This window comes from Salvelinus fontinalis, chromosome 11 (assembly GCF_029448725.1).
Source record: "Salvelinus fontinalis isolate EN_2023a chromosome 11, ASM2944872v1, whole genome shotgun sequence".
Classification (NCBI taxonomy): domain Eukaryota; kingdom Metazoa; phylum Chordata; class Actinopteri; order Salmoniformes; family Salmonidae; genus Salvelinus; species Salvelinus fontinalis.
Window position 1 is genome coordinate 15415699 of NC_074675.1, and position 16729 is coordinate 15432427.

Sequence of the window (16729 nt, forward strand, 5' to 3'; positions counted from 1 at the left end):
GCTGTCTGTAGTAGGCTATATAGTATGCATAACACACGCTGTTTATTATTTCCACAGGCAGACAAACATTGTATGTTTTATGTTTATAAAAACAGATAGGAACAACACTTTTTAACTGAAGGTGGCACAAACTTCACTCGTAATAAGACTTGCCCAAGTTGTAAGGAAATGAATCAAATACTCACATGTATCTATTTGCTCGCTATCCACACTCGATAGTGCTCAGGATTATAATAATTTCCTTTCAAAATAATGTAATTCTGACAAAAATCCCCACCTATTTTTGAAATGAGTAGGGTTCTTCCTGAATTATAACAAAAACAACTTCCCTCGGTCTGAAATGACCAATGCGGTGGCGTTTCGCTCACACGTGAGAGGGTGAGATAAAGCATACTTGACTGTAACTAGGCAGATGGGAGCATGCAGCCTGGTGATACGTGACAGCTTGTTGTTCATTGTAAACTTGTAGGCCTGCAGTGCTAGCTCAGTATCTTTGGTATTGCACTTGGCAATACTAATAAGACACTAAACAGTGGCCCTAAATAGACTCATAGTGCAAACAGCGTTCCTTTTGTCATGGCACTTAGAGTTGCATGTTTCTGCCAAACTCAGAACAAAATAATGTAAATGATTAATGACAAAATATTCACCATATCAAATGTTGACAATGTCATATGAACCTACTAGTAGTGCATATATATTATCCAATCACGTTCATACATTTACTTGACAAGTGATAATGAATTATACATAATATGAATACATACAAATGATCAAATATAATATTTCCTTCCAAGTAGTTCATACAAACATTTTTCCAAGCATTTTATTCATTTGCTTACAACGTTCAAACTTATACTGGATACACTGAGCTCGGCTGGGTTGGGTTGGAGCGGCTGTGTGTGTGAGGGTGGGGTCTCTGGCTGAGGGTCGGGGTGTGTCCTTGGGGGGTGGGGTGGGTGCCCGGGTACAGACGAAGTTTGGGGTTGAGGGGGGGCAGTCTGGTGGGGAGAGAGCCCCTCCCCTCCACCACCCTCTCTAGAGCCTGGACCCGGCGCTCCTGCTGCAGCCAGTAGAGCATCTCGATGCGGTCCCAGCGCATCTTCTCCCTGTACGGCCTTCCCTGGAGAGAGTGACAGTTGAAAACACAGCTGTGAGGAAACTGCTTAGTTATGTTTGGCTGCACCAGAGTTTTGGGGCTTTTGTTCTAGCCCAATACTAAAACACCTGATTAAACCAATTAAGGACTTGATGATGAGTTGACAAGTACTGGTTATTGGAGATAATCAGATAAGGGGGATGGCGCAGAGCTCTCCATAGCGTTTTCTCAGTATGTATGAGCCTAGTATGTCAATATTTGTAACTTACTGCATAATTTTTTTCTAACTGGTATGTTCTAGATAGAATATACGACTATTACACATTATGCAGTTTTAGTAAGTAGTATGCAAGACAGGACCGATTTTGGACATGGCCAGAGGAAGAAACAGAGAATGGGAGGGAGAGAGAAATATAAAAGGTGAGGGAACGGCAATGCTCTTTCAATGAGGGTAAATCACCAATCTAAAAACTCTGCTTTCTCTCTGTCTCTCTCTATCCCCCATAGCATACTGCATGTGCTGTATGTCAGAGAGCACAGTGACACTAGTGGGTCATATTCACTAGGAAGTCAACGGAAGCAAACAAGCAAAAACAAGGAGGGACTTTGCTCAATTTGTCTAATAAGAAACACAGGTTTTCGTTTTCCGTTGCAAAACATTTTGCTACGCTGTACACTAATTAATAGACCCATGATGTATGGCCCATTGGCCTGACTCACCTTGTAGGTGACAGTGTCATGGAAGCTGTCTGTAATGTGGTGGAGAATCTTAGACAACACCTTCTCCAGAGAACAGATCTGGGAGTTGAGTTTGCTCCGGTGCTTGGACTCATTCATCCTGGCTAGAGAGGTGCCTCGGTAGCCTGAGAAAGAAAAAAATGAGTGTGAGAGCGAGAAAGAGAGAGAGGGGCAGGAAAGAATAGAATGAAAAGAGAGTGGAAGGAAAGGATAGAAAAATTAAGTGAGAGAGAGGAAGGAAGGAAAGATGTAATGAAATGAAAGAGACAAAGATAGAGCGAAAGACATTCACTTTGTAAAGTGTATGAAGATATGTTCCTTCACTTACGACCATACTAGCCTCTCGGAAGCTATGCAGGGTTGGGCCTAGTTAGTACTTGGCTGGGAGACTGCCTGGGAATACCAGGTGCTTTCATTTTTTTGTCCAGTAGGGTGTACTCTGGCATTAGATATTTCATCAACTGCCTTTTATTTATAACAATAATAATATGATGATATATTTAGCAACTTACAATATATCATCCAATACAATATGCTGTTAAAGCAATATGTTATAATATTGTAAGGAGCACAGGAGGTTGGTGTCACCTTAATTGGGGAGGACGGGCTCGTGGGAATATATTTGCACCGAGGGGAAACTTAACCCCAGAGCAGATATATATTATGCAGTACCTTGCAGGAAGAAGCGGTTGGGGTCAGAAGCGTCCCTCTCAAACAGCTCCAGACGAGCCAGCAGAGACTCCCTCTGCTGGATGAGACGGGCAGCGCGTGCCCATGCTGCCATGGCCTAGGAGGATACGCACACACACACGGGTGTATACAAATACACACACACAGACACACACACATACACAGATGTATGCATACACACACAATTCTGTTCAAGGTATGGAAAAGATTTTGGAAGTATATGGTGATCTCTGTCTCTATGGTGATATGGTGAGCTCTGTTTCTATGGTGATATGGTGAGCTCTGTCTCTTTGGTGATATGGGGAGCTCTGTCTCTTTGGTGATATGGTGAGCTCTGTGTCTATGGTGCTATGGTGAGCTCTGTCTCTATGGTGAGCTCTGTGTCTATGGTGATATGGTGAGCTCTGTCTCTATGGTGATATAGTGAGCTCTATGTCTATGGTGATATGGTGAGCTCTGTCTCTATGGTGATATAGTGAACTCTGTGTCTATGGTGATATGGTGAGCTCTGTATTTTTGGTGATATGGTGACCTCTGTCTCTATGGTGATATTGTGAGCTCTGTCTCTATGGTGCTATGGTGAGCTCTGTCTCTATGGTGAGCTCTGTGTCTATGGTGATATAGTGAGCTCTGTGTCTATGGTGATATAGTGAGCTCTGTGTCTATGGTGATATGGTGAGGTAATATGAACACAGCATCAAGTATCATGCTACCATCTCTACTAACCTCTATCGGGGCTGTCCAATGTCGGTCCTGGAGGGCCCAAAAACATATGGTTTTATTCTCTCCTTCTAATCAGGGACTAATTCAGACCTGGTACACCAGGTGAGTGCAATTAACTACCTGGTAGAAACAAAAACCAGAAGTGTTTAGGCCCTCCAGGACCAGAATTATACAGCCCTGCTACAGATGGTGGCATGATACTTGTACAGTAAGTGTGCATTCACTTGTATATATTTGTTATCGTATGCGTGTGTGTCTGTGTACTGTGCACACCTCCTCCAGCTGGTCCCTGCGTGCGTGGGAGCTGTACTTGATGGCCATGTCCAGTCTGTAGGTGTCGGGCAGGCAGAGGAGTGTCCAGATCCTCTCCAGCCTGCTCTGGACCTGGTCCCCCTCTCCCATCACCCCCCCTTGACTGGCCTCCTTGCTCCCCACACTCACTGTCCTCTTATAGGCCTTCTGACAGGGAAAGAGAACAGTTAGTAGAAAAAACAGTTTAAAGGGAAATAATATCCATATTGCTAAGGCCTATTCAATTCAAGTCTACAGAAAGTCCCCAGTGGTAGGAGCTAGAGTTTGATTTGGAACAGAGCCCAATCAGCCCCAAACTGTTATGAGCCTTTGCGTAGATCTGAAGGAATTGGAGAGATGATGGAATGGGACAAGGAAGGAGAGATGATGGAATGGGACAAGGAAGGAGAGATGATGGAATGGGACAAGGAGGAGAGATGATGGAATGGGACAAGGAAGGAGAGATGATGGAATGGGACAAGGAGGGAGAGATGATGGAATGGGACAAGGAAGGAGAGATGATGGAATGGGACAAGGAAGGAGAGATGATGGAATGGGACAAGGAAGGAGAGATGATGGAATGGGACAAGGAAGGAGAGATGATGGAATGGGACAAGGAAGGAGAGATGATGGAATGGGACAAGGAGGGAGAGATGATGGAATGGGACAAGGAGGGAGAGATGATGGAATGGGACAAGGAAGGAAAGATGATGGAATGGGACAAGGAGGGAGAGATGATGGAATGGGACATGGAAGGAGAGATGATGGAATGGGACAAGGAGGAGAGATGATGGAATGGGACAAGGAAGGAGAGATGATGGAATGGGACAAGGAGGGAGAGATGATGGAATGGGACAAGGAGGGAGAGATGATGGAATGGGACAAGGAAGGAGAGATGATGGAATGGGACAAGGAAGGAGAGATGATGGAATGGGACAAGGTAGGAGAGATGATGGAATGGGACAAGGAGGGAGAGATGATGGAATGGGACAAGGAAGGAAAGATGATGGAATGGGACAAGGAGGGAGAGATGATGGAATGGGACATGGAAGGAGAGATGATGGAATGGGACAAGGAGGGAGAGATGATGGAATGGGACAAGGAAGGAGAGATGACGGAATGGGACAAGGTAGGAGAGATGATGGAATGGGACAAGGAGGGAGAGATGATGGAATGGGACAAGGAGGGAGAGATGATGGAATGGGACAAGGAGGGAGAGATGATGGAATGGGACAAGGAAGGAGAGATGATGGAATGGGACAAGGAGGGAGAGATGACGGAATGGGACAAGGAAGGGGAGATGACGGAATGGGACAAGGAAGGAGAGATGATGGAATGGGACAAGGAGGGAGAGATGATGGAATGGGACAAGGAGGGAGAGATGATGGAATGGGACAAAGAAGGAGAGATGATGGAATGGGACAAGGTGGGAGAGAACTACCCAGAACGTAGGCTCCCAGTCTTAACGACACATAAAACCTGACTGCATTACAATGGCTGTAAATCCATGTATGGTACATTTACTGTATAGTATCCATTTACAGTTCATTTATAGTATCCATTTACAGTTCAATTATAGTATCCATTTACAGTACATTTATACACTGCTCAAAAAAATAAAGGGAACACTTAAACAACACAATGTAACTCCAAGTCAATCACACTTCTGTGAAATCAAACTGTCCACTTAGGAAGCAACACTGATTGACAATAAATTTCACATGCTGTTGTGCAAATGGAATAGACAAAAGGTGGAAATTATAGGCAATTAGCAAGGCACCCCCAAAAAAGGAGTGATTCTGCAGGTGGTGACCACAGACCACTTCTCAATTCCTATGCTTCCTGGCTGATGTTTTGGTCACTTTGAATGCTGGCGGTGCTCTCACTCTAGTGGTAGCATGAGACGGAGTCTACAACCCACACAAGTGGCTCAGGTAGTGCAGCTCATCCAGGATGGCACATCAATGCGAGCTGTGGCAAGGAGGTTTGCTGTGTCTGTCAGCGTAGTGTCCAGAGCATGGAGGCGCTACCAGGAGACAGGCCAGTACATCAGGAGACGTGGAGGAGGCCGTAGGAGGGCAACAACCCAGCAGCAGGACCGCTACCTCTGCCTTTGTGCAAGGAGGTGCACTGCCAGCGCCAGCAAACCTTTTTGCCACAGCTCGCATTGATGTGCCATCCTGGATGAACTGCACTACCTGAGCCACTTGTGTGGGTTGTAGACTCCGTCTCATGCTACCACTAGAGTGAGAGCACCGCCAGCATTCAAAGTGACCAAAACATCAGCCAGGAAGCATAGGAACTGAGAAGTGGTCTGTGGTCACCACCTGCAGAATCACTCATTTTTTGGGGGTGTCTTGCTAATTGCCTATACTTTCCACCTTTTGTCTATTCCATTTGCACAACAGCATGTGAAATTTATTGTCAGTGTTGCTTCCTAAGTGGACAGTTTGACTTCACAGAAGTGTGATTGACTTGGAGTTACAATGTGTTGTTTAAGTGTTCCCTTTATTTTTTTGAGCAGTGTAGTATCATCTGTGTACTAAGACACACACACACACACACACACACACACACACACACACACACACACACACACACACACACACACACACACACACACACACACACACACACACACACACACACACACACACACACACACACACACACACACACACACCTGTTTAGGGCTAGTTATTTCTTCATCTGGGCTCTCTTCCTCCTCTGTAAAAAACCCAACAGACAATAGGTTACCTATGAGTCTATAAACAATAGGCTATGAAACAGGTTCAGTACCAATAAGCCAGAAATCCAATGAGTCATGACATTACCTACTAAACCAAAACTGTTTGAATTCCTTTTATTTCACAATCCTTGACTGGAACATCCTGCTTTTGAATGACTCACTAAATTACTATGGTCAAAAGTCAGTGTGTGTGTGTGTGTGTGTTACCCTCCAGATGGGGTTCCTTCCACAGCCCTCCCAGCAGCACCGTGTTGACGTTCCACACCCCTGTCACGTACTCCTGCTTCTGACCCTTTAGAGCCTCCATCTTCTGCCTCCGCCTCCTGCCCACACACATTGGTTTGTTAGCTGCTCGCAGTCCTCATAATGTAAGAAACATGATTACAACAAAAAAGAACGGAGAAAAAAAGAACAAAAATAGTGGGGCAGACAGACAGACAGACAGTAAGACAGACAGACAGACTTCTTCCTCTCGTCTCGTCGTAGCTGGAGCAGTCTCCTCCTCTCGTCCTCCTCATCGTCACTATCGCCACTATCGTACAAGTGGAACGCCGCCCACAGGTAGTCAGAGTCCTATTTAGACACAAAGACAGAGAGAGTCCTAGTCAATCACTCTCTGATACCACAAAAATAACTGGACATGGAAATAATTGGACATGTATCCAGTGCTTGAATTGGGCCTGGAAAAAACACTGATATTACACAGGTACTTAAAGAGTGGGAGAAGGGGTTTGCTAGGTTGTTCTCAGGTAACGAAAATATGGCATATTTTGAGGAAGAATTTTATAAAGACATATGTTCCCTGAAAACTAAACTGGAAAATACAATGTTAAAACCCTCTTATATATGTAACCCGTATTTAAATGAGGAGCTGTCTGTGGCAGAAGTTAAGAAGGTGGTTGACGCTGCAAGAAAATGGGAAAGCGTTTGGCATTGATGAACTGCCTAATGAGGTTTTAAAATCCCCTAAATTAATTGACGTCCTATATCATTTGCTCCAAATGTGTTTTGAGTACAGTATACTGCCATCCACTTGGTATAAGTCTTTAGTGAATCCCATTCCCAAATCTTCAAAAAATTACCCAAGAGTGCCACTGAACTATAGAGGCATAAGTTTAAAGTACAGTTTATACATTATATTTTCATCCATCCTCAACAATAGGCTAATTCGATTTTTGGAGAATCAAAACATTCTTGTGGAAGAACAAAATGGTTTTCGTAAATCCAGAGCCTGTACAGATCATATCTTCTCGGTCTGTACAATAATCAGAAATAGATTACACGAAGAGAAGCCTACTTTTGCATGTTTCATTGATTTCCAGAAAGCTCTTGATTTTGTAAATAGGGATATTTAGCCTATAGTTTGTTAAAGACAAGGGTTGACGGGAAATTTGATCACGCAATCCAGTCTCTTTACAAAGTATCAATTGCTTGTGTGCGTGTTAATGAATATGGTACAGATTGGTTTCCACACCCTCGGGTGTAAAACAAGGAGACACCTTATCACCGACTTTGTTTGCTCTGTTTATAAATTATTTGGCAAAAGAAATTCAACAGTTAAATATTGGAGTAAGATATGATGATGAAATGTTAAGAATCCTTTTATATGCTGATTATATTATTTAGATGGAAGAAACTGAACAAGACCTGCAGAACATGTTATGTGCAGTCAATTGGTGTAAAAGATGGAGACTAACCAGACAAAAACACAGATCATGACTTTTAGAAATCCAAGTACTAAGAGAAGTGTTTTTCACTTCAGTGAGTTTACTAGCAATTATACATATTTGGGTCTTTTTATTGATGAACCTATTACCTTTCTATACGGAACATCAGCCCTAGCCGACTCAGGAAGTAGAGTTCTTGGAGGAGTTATGGGAAAAACAAAAACACTGAAAGATATTGGTTATGCTACGTACTCCAAACTGTATCAGACATGCGTGTGTCCTGTTCTGGACTATTCCGCAGGAGTGTGGGGTGCTAAGAGGTATTTTAAAAACGAACACGCCCATAACTTTGTAGGTGTCCACAAGTTTGCACCTTTCCTTGCAATAACTGGAGATATGGGCTGAGAACCCTGTGAGGTGAGATGGAAGGCATGTATGGTGAGACTTTGGAATAGACTGTTGGATATGCCAACTGCCAGAATAGCTAGTAAAGTTTTTCAACGGGATCTATCCATAGGGGGAGCCTGGGCAGCTGAAATGTCCGACCTTTTTCAAGAGTCTGACTGTGAACATCTGTATGAAATCCAGATGAAGGGAGACATATATATGATTGAAAAACAACTGTTGATGCAATATGAAGGACAAAAATGGGTGGATGAGAACCCAAATTGAGAACCTTTTGTTTGATTAAGGGTGAATTTGTGTGTGAGAGATATATTATGTATAACCTACCTCAAAGCAAGCGATCGCTATGTGCACAGGTAAGATCAGGGATATTGAAACAGGTAAGACCAGGATATTGAAACAGGTAAGATCAGGGATATTGAAACAGGTAAGACCAGGATATTGAAACAGGTAAGATCAGGGATATTGAAACAGGTAAGATCAGGGATATTGAAACAGGTCAGATCAGGAATATTGAAACAGGTCAGATCAGGGATATTGAAACAGACAGGTCAGATCAGGGATATTGAAACAGGTCAGATCAGGGATATTGAAACAGGTCAGATCAGGGATATTGAAACAGACAGGTCAGATCAGGGATATTGAAACAGGTCAGATCAGGGATATTGAAACAGACAGGTCAGATCAGGGATATTGAAACAGGTAAGATCAGGGATATTGAAACAGGTCATTATCGTGGTGAAATGGAAGAGGAAAGACGATGTAACTATTGTGACCTCAAAGAAATAGAGAAGTAAACTCATTTTAACCTCTATTCTCCTTTCTACCACAATATACGCTTGCTCTTATTCCAGAAAGCACACCCAATATACCCTGGCATTATGTGGCTAAGTGATGAGGAGAAATTGAAATAGTTTTTTGTCCATTGTGTATTTCAGTTTGCAGAATATTTAAATAAAGCCTGGAAAAAAGTAAAAGGGCTACCTATAAAGAAATTGTTTAAAAAATATATATATATTTAGCTTCTATGTGGTTAATGGTGTGTGTATATAGATTGTGTATATGGTTGTCTCCCATATGAATCTTCTCTTTGTGCCAGACTGGGTTCAAGTGACTTCTGTTTCTTTTTTCTGTATATGTTATGTATGTATGTATGTGTATATATATATACAGTGTGTATGTATGTATGTATATTATTTTACTGCTCTAGGGATGGAATTTACTATTATGTATTTTTACCTTACTTTTTCTTTCTTTCTTTTTTTAGTGAATTATTGTAATGTTGTTTATGTGTCAATTAATCTCATAAGGGATGAGTTGCCAATTGGCAATTTGACACGAAAATAAAATGTCATTCATTCATTCATTCAAAGAAGTATTCATTTCATTCGGTACTGAGTACTGGCACCTTGACTTTTCTACTGCTTGAGGTCCAGCAACTCTTATAGAATAATGACTGAAAAGTTCTGGCACCTAAATATAAACAGTACTCAAGCCCAAATGAGTACCGGCACCCATTTTAAATGTCACATTTTATTTGTCAAGTGCACAATTATAGTGAAACGCTTAACTTTCAAGCCCTACCCAACAGGGCACAGTTTTCAATATAAAAAAAGTAGAACTAGTAAAAAACAACAACAAAACACAAAAAATAAATCAAGCCATGTCTATAATAACCTATGGTCCAATTCAAAAGTCTATTGAGATTCATTTGTACACAAACCGGTGGATTTTCTTCTAGTTACTCAATCGATTTTTATGCATTTACTGCCTTCTATTAATTAGAAAGTCTTCTTCTATTTGCTTCCTGTAACTACAGAATGTGTGACCTCTTACCTGATTGGTGATGTATCGGAGGTAGTCCTCGACTGAGAGGTCTGTCTTCCACCACTGCAGCCATGCCGTGTAGGCCCGGGAATTCTGGTCTTCCGGTTTCTTATGGTCCGCTGGGATCTCGGTCCTTTTCCTGGACACACACACACACACACACACACACACACACACACACACACACACACACACACACACACACACACACACACACACACACACACACACACACACACACACACACACACACACACACACACACACACACACACAAGTTACCTTGGGAGAGCTGCAGCTCTCTGTGAGATAATGTGTTGTATTATGAGAGAGAGTGTGTTAAAGTGGAGTCAAGTGGGATGTAGGGTACAGTACCTGTGGGACATGGCGTTGGTGTTCTGTCTCTTCAGCTGTGGGTTGATGAACCTCTGGTGGTTCTTCTTCTTCAGACTCCATCTGATGTTGGTCAGGGCTGGCTCTATCATGGGGTCCTATAGGGGAAAGGAACAGATCATTTGGGAGTCAATTCTATTGATATTCAAGAGATTCATTGAAATTCTGGATCAACAAATGCCAATTCAAGAATGGATTTTTCCTGAATTAAATAAATTCAACAGGCAATGTAAAAGAGTATATCTCACCTCATCGAAGTTGAGATACTGTGTAGATTTACTTTTGGATAACTCCTTATAGACTTCCTTTATTTCTTCCCCGGCAAACAGGTTACGATCCAGCCATTGCACTGAGGAGAGTTCAAGCTGTTTAGAGAAAAAGAGAGAGAACAGGAGAGAGAGAGAGAGTCAGACCACCATGATGAGGTCATAATGATAGTAACAGTATAACAGTATCATCATCACACAATGAGTAGTAATAATAACATGTCTATCCTCCGCCTCCTCTGTGACCCACTTCTTTGGTGAGGTAGTTGTAGACGGGTGGGTACGTGTGGATGTTGATGGTGTCGCGGAGAACCCTGTCTGAGACGCGGGCAGCGGCTGTGCGGGCTAGAGAGCCGTGGGACAGGGCTACGTTCTCCACAGCTCCCTGGGGGTGCTCCGGTTCCTCCACTGGCACCCTGTACCTCTCCCTCTTCTCCCCCTCCTCTTCCTGTTTCTAGGATTGGACAAGAATAGATGGGGGGGCTATATAGGAAGTATACTATGGTGAGAGAATGTGTGTGCATGTGTGTGTGCAAGTTCAGTTCACTTTATTGTCCCCGAATGGCAATTTCAGTGTAGCATAAAGACATCCAACATCAAACCATATGATAAAACATAAGTCCAATTACGATATGATAAGAAGTGTAATTATGCAAGTTGCATAGTCAAAGGTCAATGACAGACCAGGCAGCATGGTTAACCCACTTTAGCATTGCATGGTGCTATTTGTACAAATGCAGAGGTGTGTGTTTTCTACCTGCAGAGTGTGTTCCCTGCCTGCAGAGTGTATTCCCTGCCTGCAGAGTGTGTTCCCTACCAGCAGAGTGTGTTCCCTACCTACAGAGTGTGTTTCCTACCTGCAGAGTGTGTTCCCTACCTGCAGAGTGTATTCCCTACCTGCAGAGTGTGTTCCCTACCTGCAGAGTGTGTTCCCTACCTATAGAGTGTGTTCCCTACCTGCAGAGTGTGTTCCCTACCTGCAGAGTGTGTTCCCTGCCTGCAGAGTGTGTTCCCTACCTGCAGAGTGTGTTCCCTACCTATAGAGTGTGTTCCCTACCTGCAGAGTGTGTTCCCTACCTGCAGAGTGTGTTTCCTACCTGCAGAGTGTGTTTCCTACCTGCAGAGTGTGTTCCCTACCTGCAGAGTGTATTCCCTGCCTGCAGAGTGTGTTCCCTACCTGCAGAGTGTGTTCCCTACCTATAGAGTGTGTTCCCTACCTACAGAGTGTATTCCCTACCTGCAGAGTGTGTTCCCTACCTATAGAGTGTGTTCCCTACCTACAGAGTGTATTCCCTGCCTGCAGAGTGTGTTCCCTACCTGCAGAGTGTGTTCCCTACCTATAGAGTGTGTTCCCTACCTGCAGAGTGTGTTCCCTACCTGCAGAGTGTGTTTCCTACCTGCAGAGTGTGTTCCCTACCTGCAGAGTGTATTCCCTGCCTGCAGAGTGTGTTCCCTACCTGCAGAGTGTGTTCCCTACCTGCAGAGTGTGTTTCCTACCTGCAGAGTGTGTTCCCTACCTGCAGAGTGTATTCCCTGCCTGCAGAGTGTGTTCCCTACCTACAGAGTGTATTCCCTACCTGCAGAGTGTGTTCCCTACCTACAGAGTGTATTCCCTACCTGCAGAGTGTGTGTGAGCTGTTGTAGTTTGGTGGAACTTCTCCACGCCAGGGCCTTGATCAGAGGAGGGAGGTCTGTGTCAGAGTCTGTCACAGCCTGATCCACAATCACTCTGTCCTGTAGCAACCTAGACACATACACACACATAAGAACAAACATACACACGCACACATACACACACGCACAAAATACACACACCCAAGCACAAAAATACACACACACACTCTCTCCCACACACACCTCCTGAGGTCGTGGGCAGGGTCAATGGGCTTCTCGATCCTGGAGCAGGGCCCAGTGGCCAGCAGTACCAGGGGGGACTGGGGTCTGGCAGGCAGGGCCTCCATCTCCAGCTCCTCCAGGAGAGTCTCCCTCTGCAGGTCTGGCATGGAACTACACCCCTGGGTGCTCACAAAAATAACTCCATAAAATATAATTCATAAAAAGAACCAAATAAGTTATGACCTGTAAATAATAACCATCCTGTATGCATGTCTTCAGGGACCAGTTTGAGTGGGTGTGAATAGTGTATGATGTGTATAGTATAGTGGAACTATACCAATACCTTTAGTCTGGTGTAACCATGGTAATACATGCTGGGTTTCTCATCTGACTGTGAAACATTGGCCAAGCTGGCCCGCGCTGCATCTAAACACACACACATATCACTACTACTAGTACTAACAAACAATTGTTTATCATTGTCACAAGTGTACTTGACTATGTGTGTGTGTGCCCGTCTGTGTGAGAGAAAGAGAGAAAGCGAGCGAGATAGAGAGAGACAGAGAAAGCGACAGAGCAACAGAGAGAAAAGAGCGAGAGAGATAGCAAGCCTTTGTTGGTGATCAGCTCCAGGTGGCAGGGCATCAGGTCATAGACCTGCTCCAGGTCCATGTCCCCCATCTTCTCAGTCATCTGACAGACAGACAGGGAGAGAGAAGGGAACATCTCAGCTCCCTGTAGCTTTACCACAGACACACACCAAAACAGCAGAGAAGCAAGTGTACACACACATTCACACGCATGGAGACACACACACCCACACAGAAAGATGTAGGTACCGCATACACACAGACAGACAGACACACACACACACACAACACACACTCTCTCTCTCCCTCTCTCTTTCTCTGTCTCTTACCTCTCGGAGGTCCCTCTCCATAGGGTTTTTGCCCTGCCTGATGGCACCACTCTTCTTGCAGCCAGCCTTGGTCTGCAGAGTCAGACCAAAGTCCAGTTTGCATGGCAGCGCTGTGTGTGTCTCCATCGCCCCCTCCAGGTCGCGTCCGGCAGCTCTGGGTCTCTCAGCACTCAGCCGGGCTCTCCGCGTAACCTTGATCCCTGCCGCTACGCTGCGTCTGATCGAGTGGACGTTTAAACTGCAGAGAAAGAATAACCGTTAGCAATAAGGAGAACAATAACAACAACCAATTTTATTTACAGCTGCTTGGTGAGTTTGCACTTATCGACAAAAGGTTGATGATCGATAATTCAAGTAACGAGCTTAGCATGCAGGTTCGACTATAAGAATTTGGCTATTGTAAATATTGGTTTAAAGAAGCTAGAGATGTTGATTTGAGGACCTTTGATCCCCCCTAGGAAATAATGGAGCTCGGGGAAACCCTGCTCGCCAGTCACTCACAGGCTGGTGCAGTCTATGGACATCTGGGCCCCCAGGCGGCTGCGGTTGGCCTGGTCACTGAAGACGGCGCGGCGCCTCAGCCTGTCCAGCAGGTGGAGATAGTTGAGGTAGAGCTCCTGGCAGATGCGGAGCACCTCCTGGCACGTCTCCGCCTGCAGCTGCATGTTCTCCTCCTGGTTCAACGTGGGCTCGTCCATCAGCCCCTTCAGGTCCTGCCAGATCAGGCCCAGCTCTGATGTCATCACCGCCACCTTGGGGGGGGGGGGGGGGGGGGGGGGGGTCGCAGAGTGTTTTGGGTGGGTGGGGGCTGTGTGTGTGTGTCAGTGTTCCATCCATCTATCTATCCAACCATCCATTCATTTAGTAGATGCTTAGGAGAAAGAGTGTATAGTGTCTCCTAATGGAGTGGCTCACCAGAGCTTGCTGATCCTCCACAGGGGTGGAGTGGAGCACGGAATGCTCCTGGATCCTGTACTGCAGCTGCTGACACATGTCGGCCAGGGAGGTGGGGTTGGTCTTCACCCCCTCTGACACCGACGGGGACACTGGCCTCTCCTCCTGGACCCTGTCTGGGAGGAACAACACACCCGGGACGTGTGTACATACCTTTCATTCTCCTGTATCACCTCCATTCAAAAAAACAATAAACATATTTTGTTTTGGCATCATAAAAGATGTGTGGGGCATGTGGATAGAGAAAATAGACTGTGTAGATCGACACCCTGTTTGTATTTTCAGGTCAGCCCTGTAAATGAATAGGCCTAGACTTTAGAATTTGGGTGGGTAAAACTGTCTACACATCCTTTTGTTGATTCAAATAACTCAAAGGCCTCATGCATACAATCACGGATCAACAACAAGGCACCAGGCTGTCTTCCCTCAAACAGCTTTAGATCCCCACACACCTGCCCTCTTCTCTCCCTCGGGTTTGGACTGGAAGAAGAGGGACAGTGGCCCCAGGATGCTGCGGTATCTCTGCTGGATGTCCTGGGTGCAGGCCACCATCTGTGTCATGGAGGTCAGCATGTCCTGGCCGTCTGTCACCCGTCGTTTGGCCTCCGCCGCTCGGGAGAGGCGGCCCACCACTTTCATTTTGTCACCGCTCATCCCCTCACTGTTTGACATAGACAGCAAGAAGCCTTAGTATACACTGGTCTGAAGAGCTTGAATGAGCAACTCTCTGGTTTCAGGATATGACATGACACTTTTGGGCATGCATGCTCACCTGGGTCCAGGTTCAGACCTCTCTTGGTTCATACACATACAGTAGCTACATGATGCACAGTGCACACAAAGATATGCATTTCTGTACCCACTGCCTGTTATGTTTCAGATTTCCAGGCTGTCATTTTTAATTTATGGTAACTTTGTAAACCAAATATCTAGCCACCCACATGGGCACAGATGTCAGTTCAACGTCTGGTTTTGATTTACATTTGGTTGAGTTGTCAACTAACGTGAATGGAACGTGAAATCAACAAAAAATGTAACCAAGTCATTGGATTTAGGTTAATTAAACGGCATCACATAAAAAATTCAATAAAAAGACGTGGAAACAACGTTTATTCAACCAGTTTTTATCCAGTGGGTAGCTCCCACCTTGAACAGTAATGCGCAGTCTTTACAGCAATGCTCTGTACTAACTAACGTAGCTAGCTAACATTAGCTAGCCAGCAAGCAATGAAAGTTGGAACTTTGTTTGACAAGTGAGCTCTAAAAATGATATAAAATTTAACGAAAATACTACTTGAATTTGTCATAATTTGGAGAATACCTAAATAATTGTTAATTGATATTAATAGATAAGAAACATAACTTGCTGTACCTTTAGCTACCATTATTTCCTCATAGCCTGTTTCAGGAGGGACGCGTTGCTTGGAAACGCAAGTACTCACCAGTGATGTATACAATCCCTGGACTGCATTATGTGAATTGGCCACTGAGAGGCTTTGAAGCCACAGGATAGGAATGAATGCAGTTCTACATTATTTTTGTTGTTGTAGTGGGGACAGTAACATTAGAACTTTAAAACAAAAAAAAATACACTTTAAGGAAATGTTTTTTATATTTAGCTCACATATAATTTAAAAAGTATGCATTAAAAGGGGGGGGTTGCCAAGATGGAGGGATGGCTTCAAAACAGTGCCCTCAGTCACTGCAGCAGAGAGGGTACAGGACCTGACAGCAGCTGATTTGTCAGGTCACTGGAGTTCTTCTGTAATCTAACAGCAAAGAATGTTCCTTCTAGTTACATTCCTTGTCCGTTTGCAGGTATTACAATTGTCTTTGATGTGTTTGTATGTAGATGTAACAGGGTTATATTGGTGATTCCCCTTGCAACTTTATTGTTAAGCCAATGGGTTTTTGGTTTTAGTTTTGTCTTGTCTTCACCTACTCAACATGGCATCTTATTGGCTGGTTTGCGTAGTTTACTTACGAGGGAGGATGTTTCAGTTAGAATCGTCCAAGTGAACAAGCACCAAACCAGCGGTCAGTTGTTGGTTGCAAAGCACTGTACGTCAAAAGTGATTTTTATACTCCCAAGTGATGATTTAAATGTACAATTGATATCAATTTGTTTGTAAATGTTATTCGAACATCACACATAAGATGCAGCGTTTTTTG

At 44.3% G+C, this 16729-nt stretch overlaps 2 protein-coding genes across 5 annotated transcripts in view; both read right to left on the minus strand.

Moving 5' to 3' along the window:
- Positions 1-845, minus strand: part of LOC129865137 (apoptotic protease-activating factor 1-like) — a 67715-nt gene extending 66870 nt beyond the window's left edge. For 2 of the 4 annotated variants that reach the window (XM_055937641.1, XM_055937640.1), the window contains exon 1: positions 186-842. The gene's annotated coding sequence lies outside the window, so the exon portion shown is untranslated. Of the gene's footprint in view, positions 1-185 lie in introns of all 4 variants that reach the window. The other 2 variants (XM_055937642.1, XM_055937643.1) reach the window with 1 other exon arrangement.
- ccdc87 (coiled-coil domain containing 87) lies at positions 831-15229 on the minus strand. Its single transcript, XM_055939187.1, is given in 20 exon segments — positions 831-905; positions 908-1123; positions 1820-1962; positions 2510-2624; positions 3524-3709; positions 6225-6268; positions 6498-6613; positions 6754-6863; positions 10199-10328; positions 10565-10680; positions 10831-10947; positions 11099-11302; positions 12466-12592; positions 12706-12863; positions 13028-13110; positions 13296-13377; positions 13604-13841; positions 14105-14355; positions 14519-14673; positions 15010-15229. Coding segments are annotated over 20 exon segments (2886 nt in total).
- Between the last annotated feature and the right edge of the window lie 1500 nt (positions 15230-16729).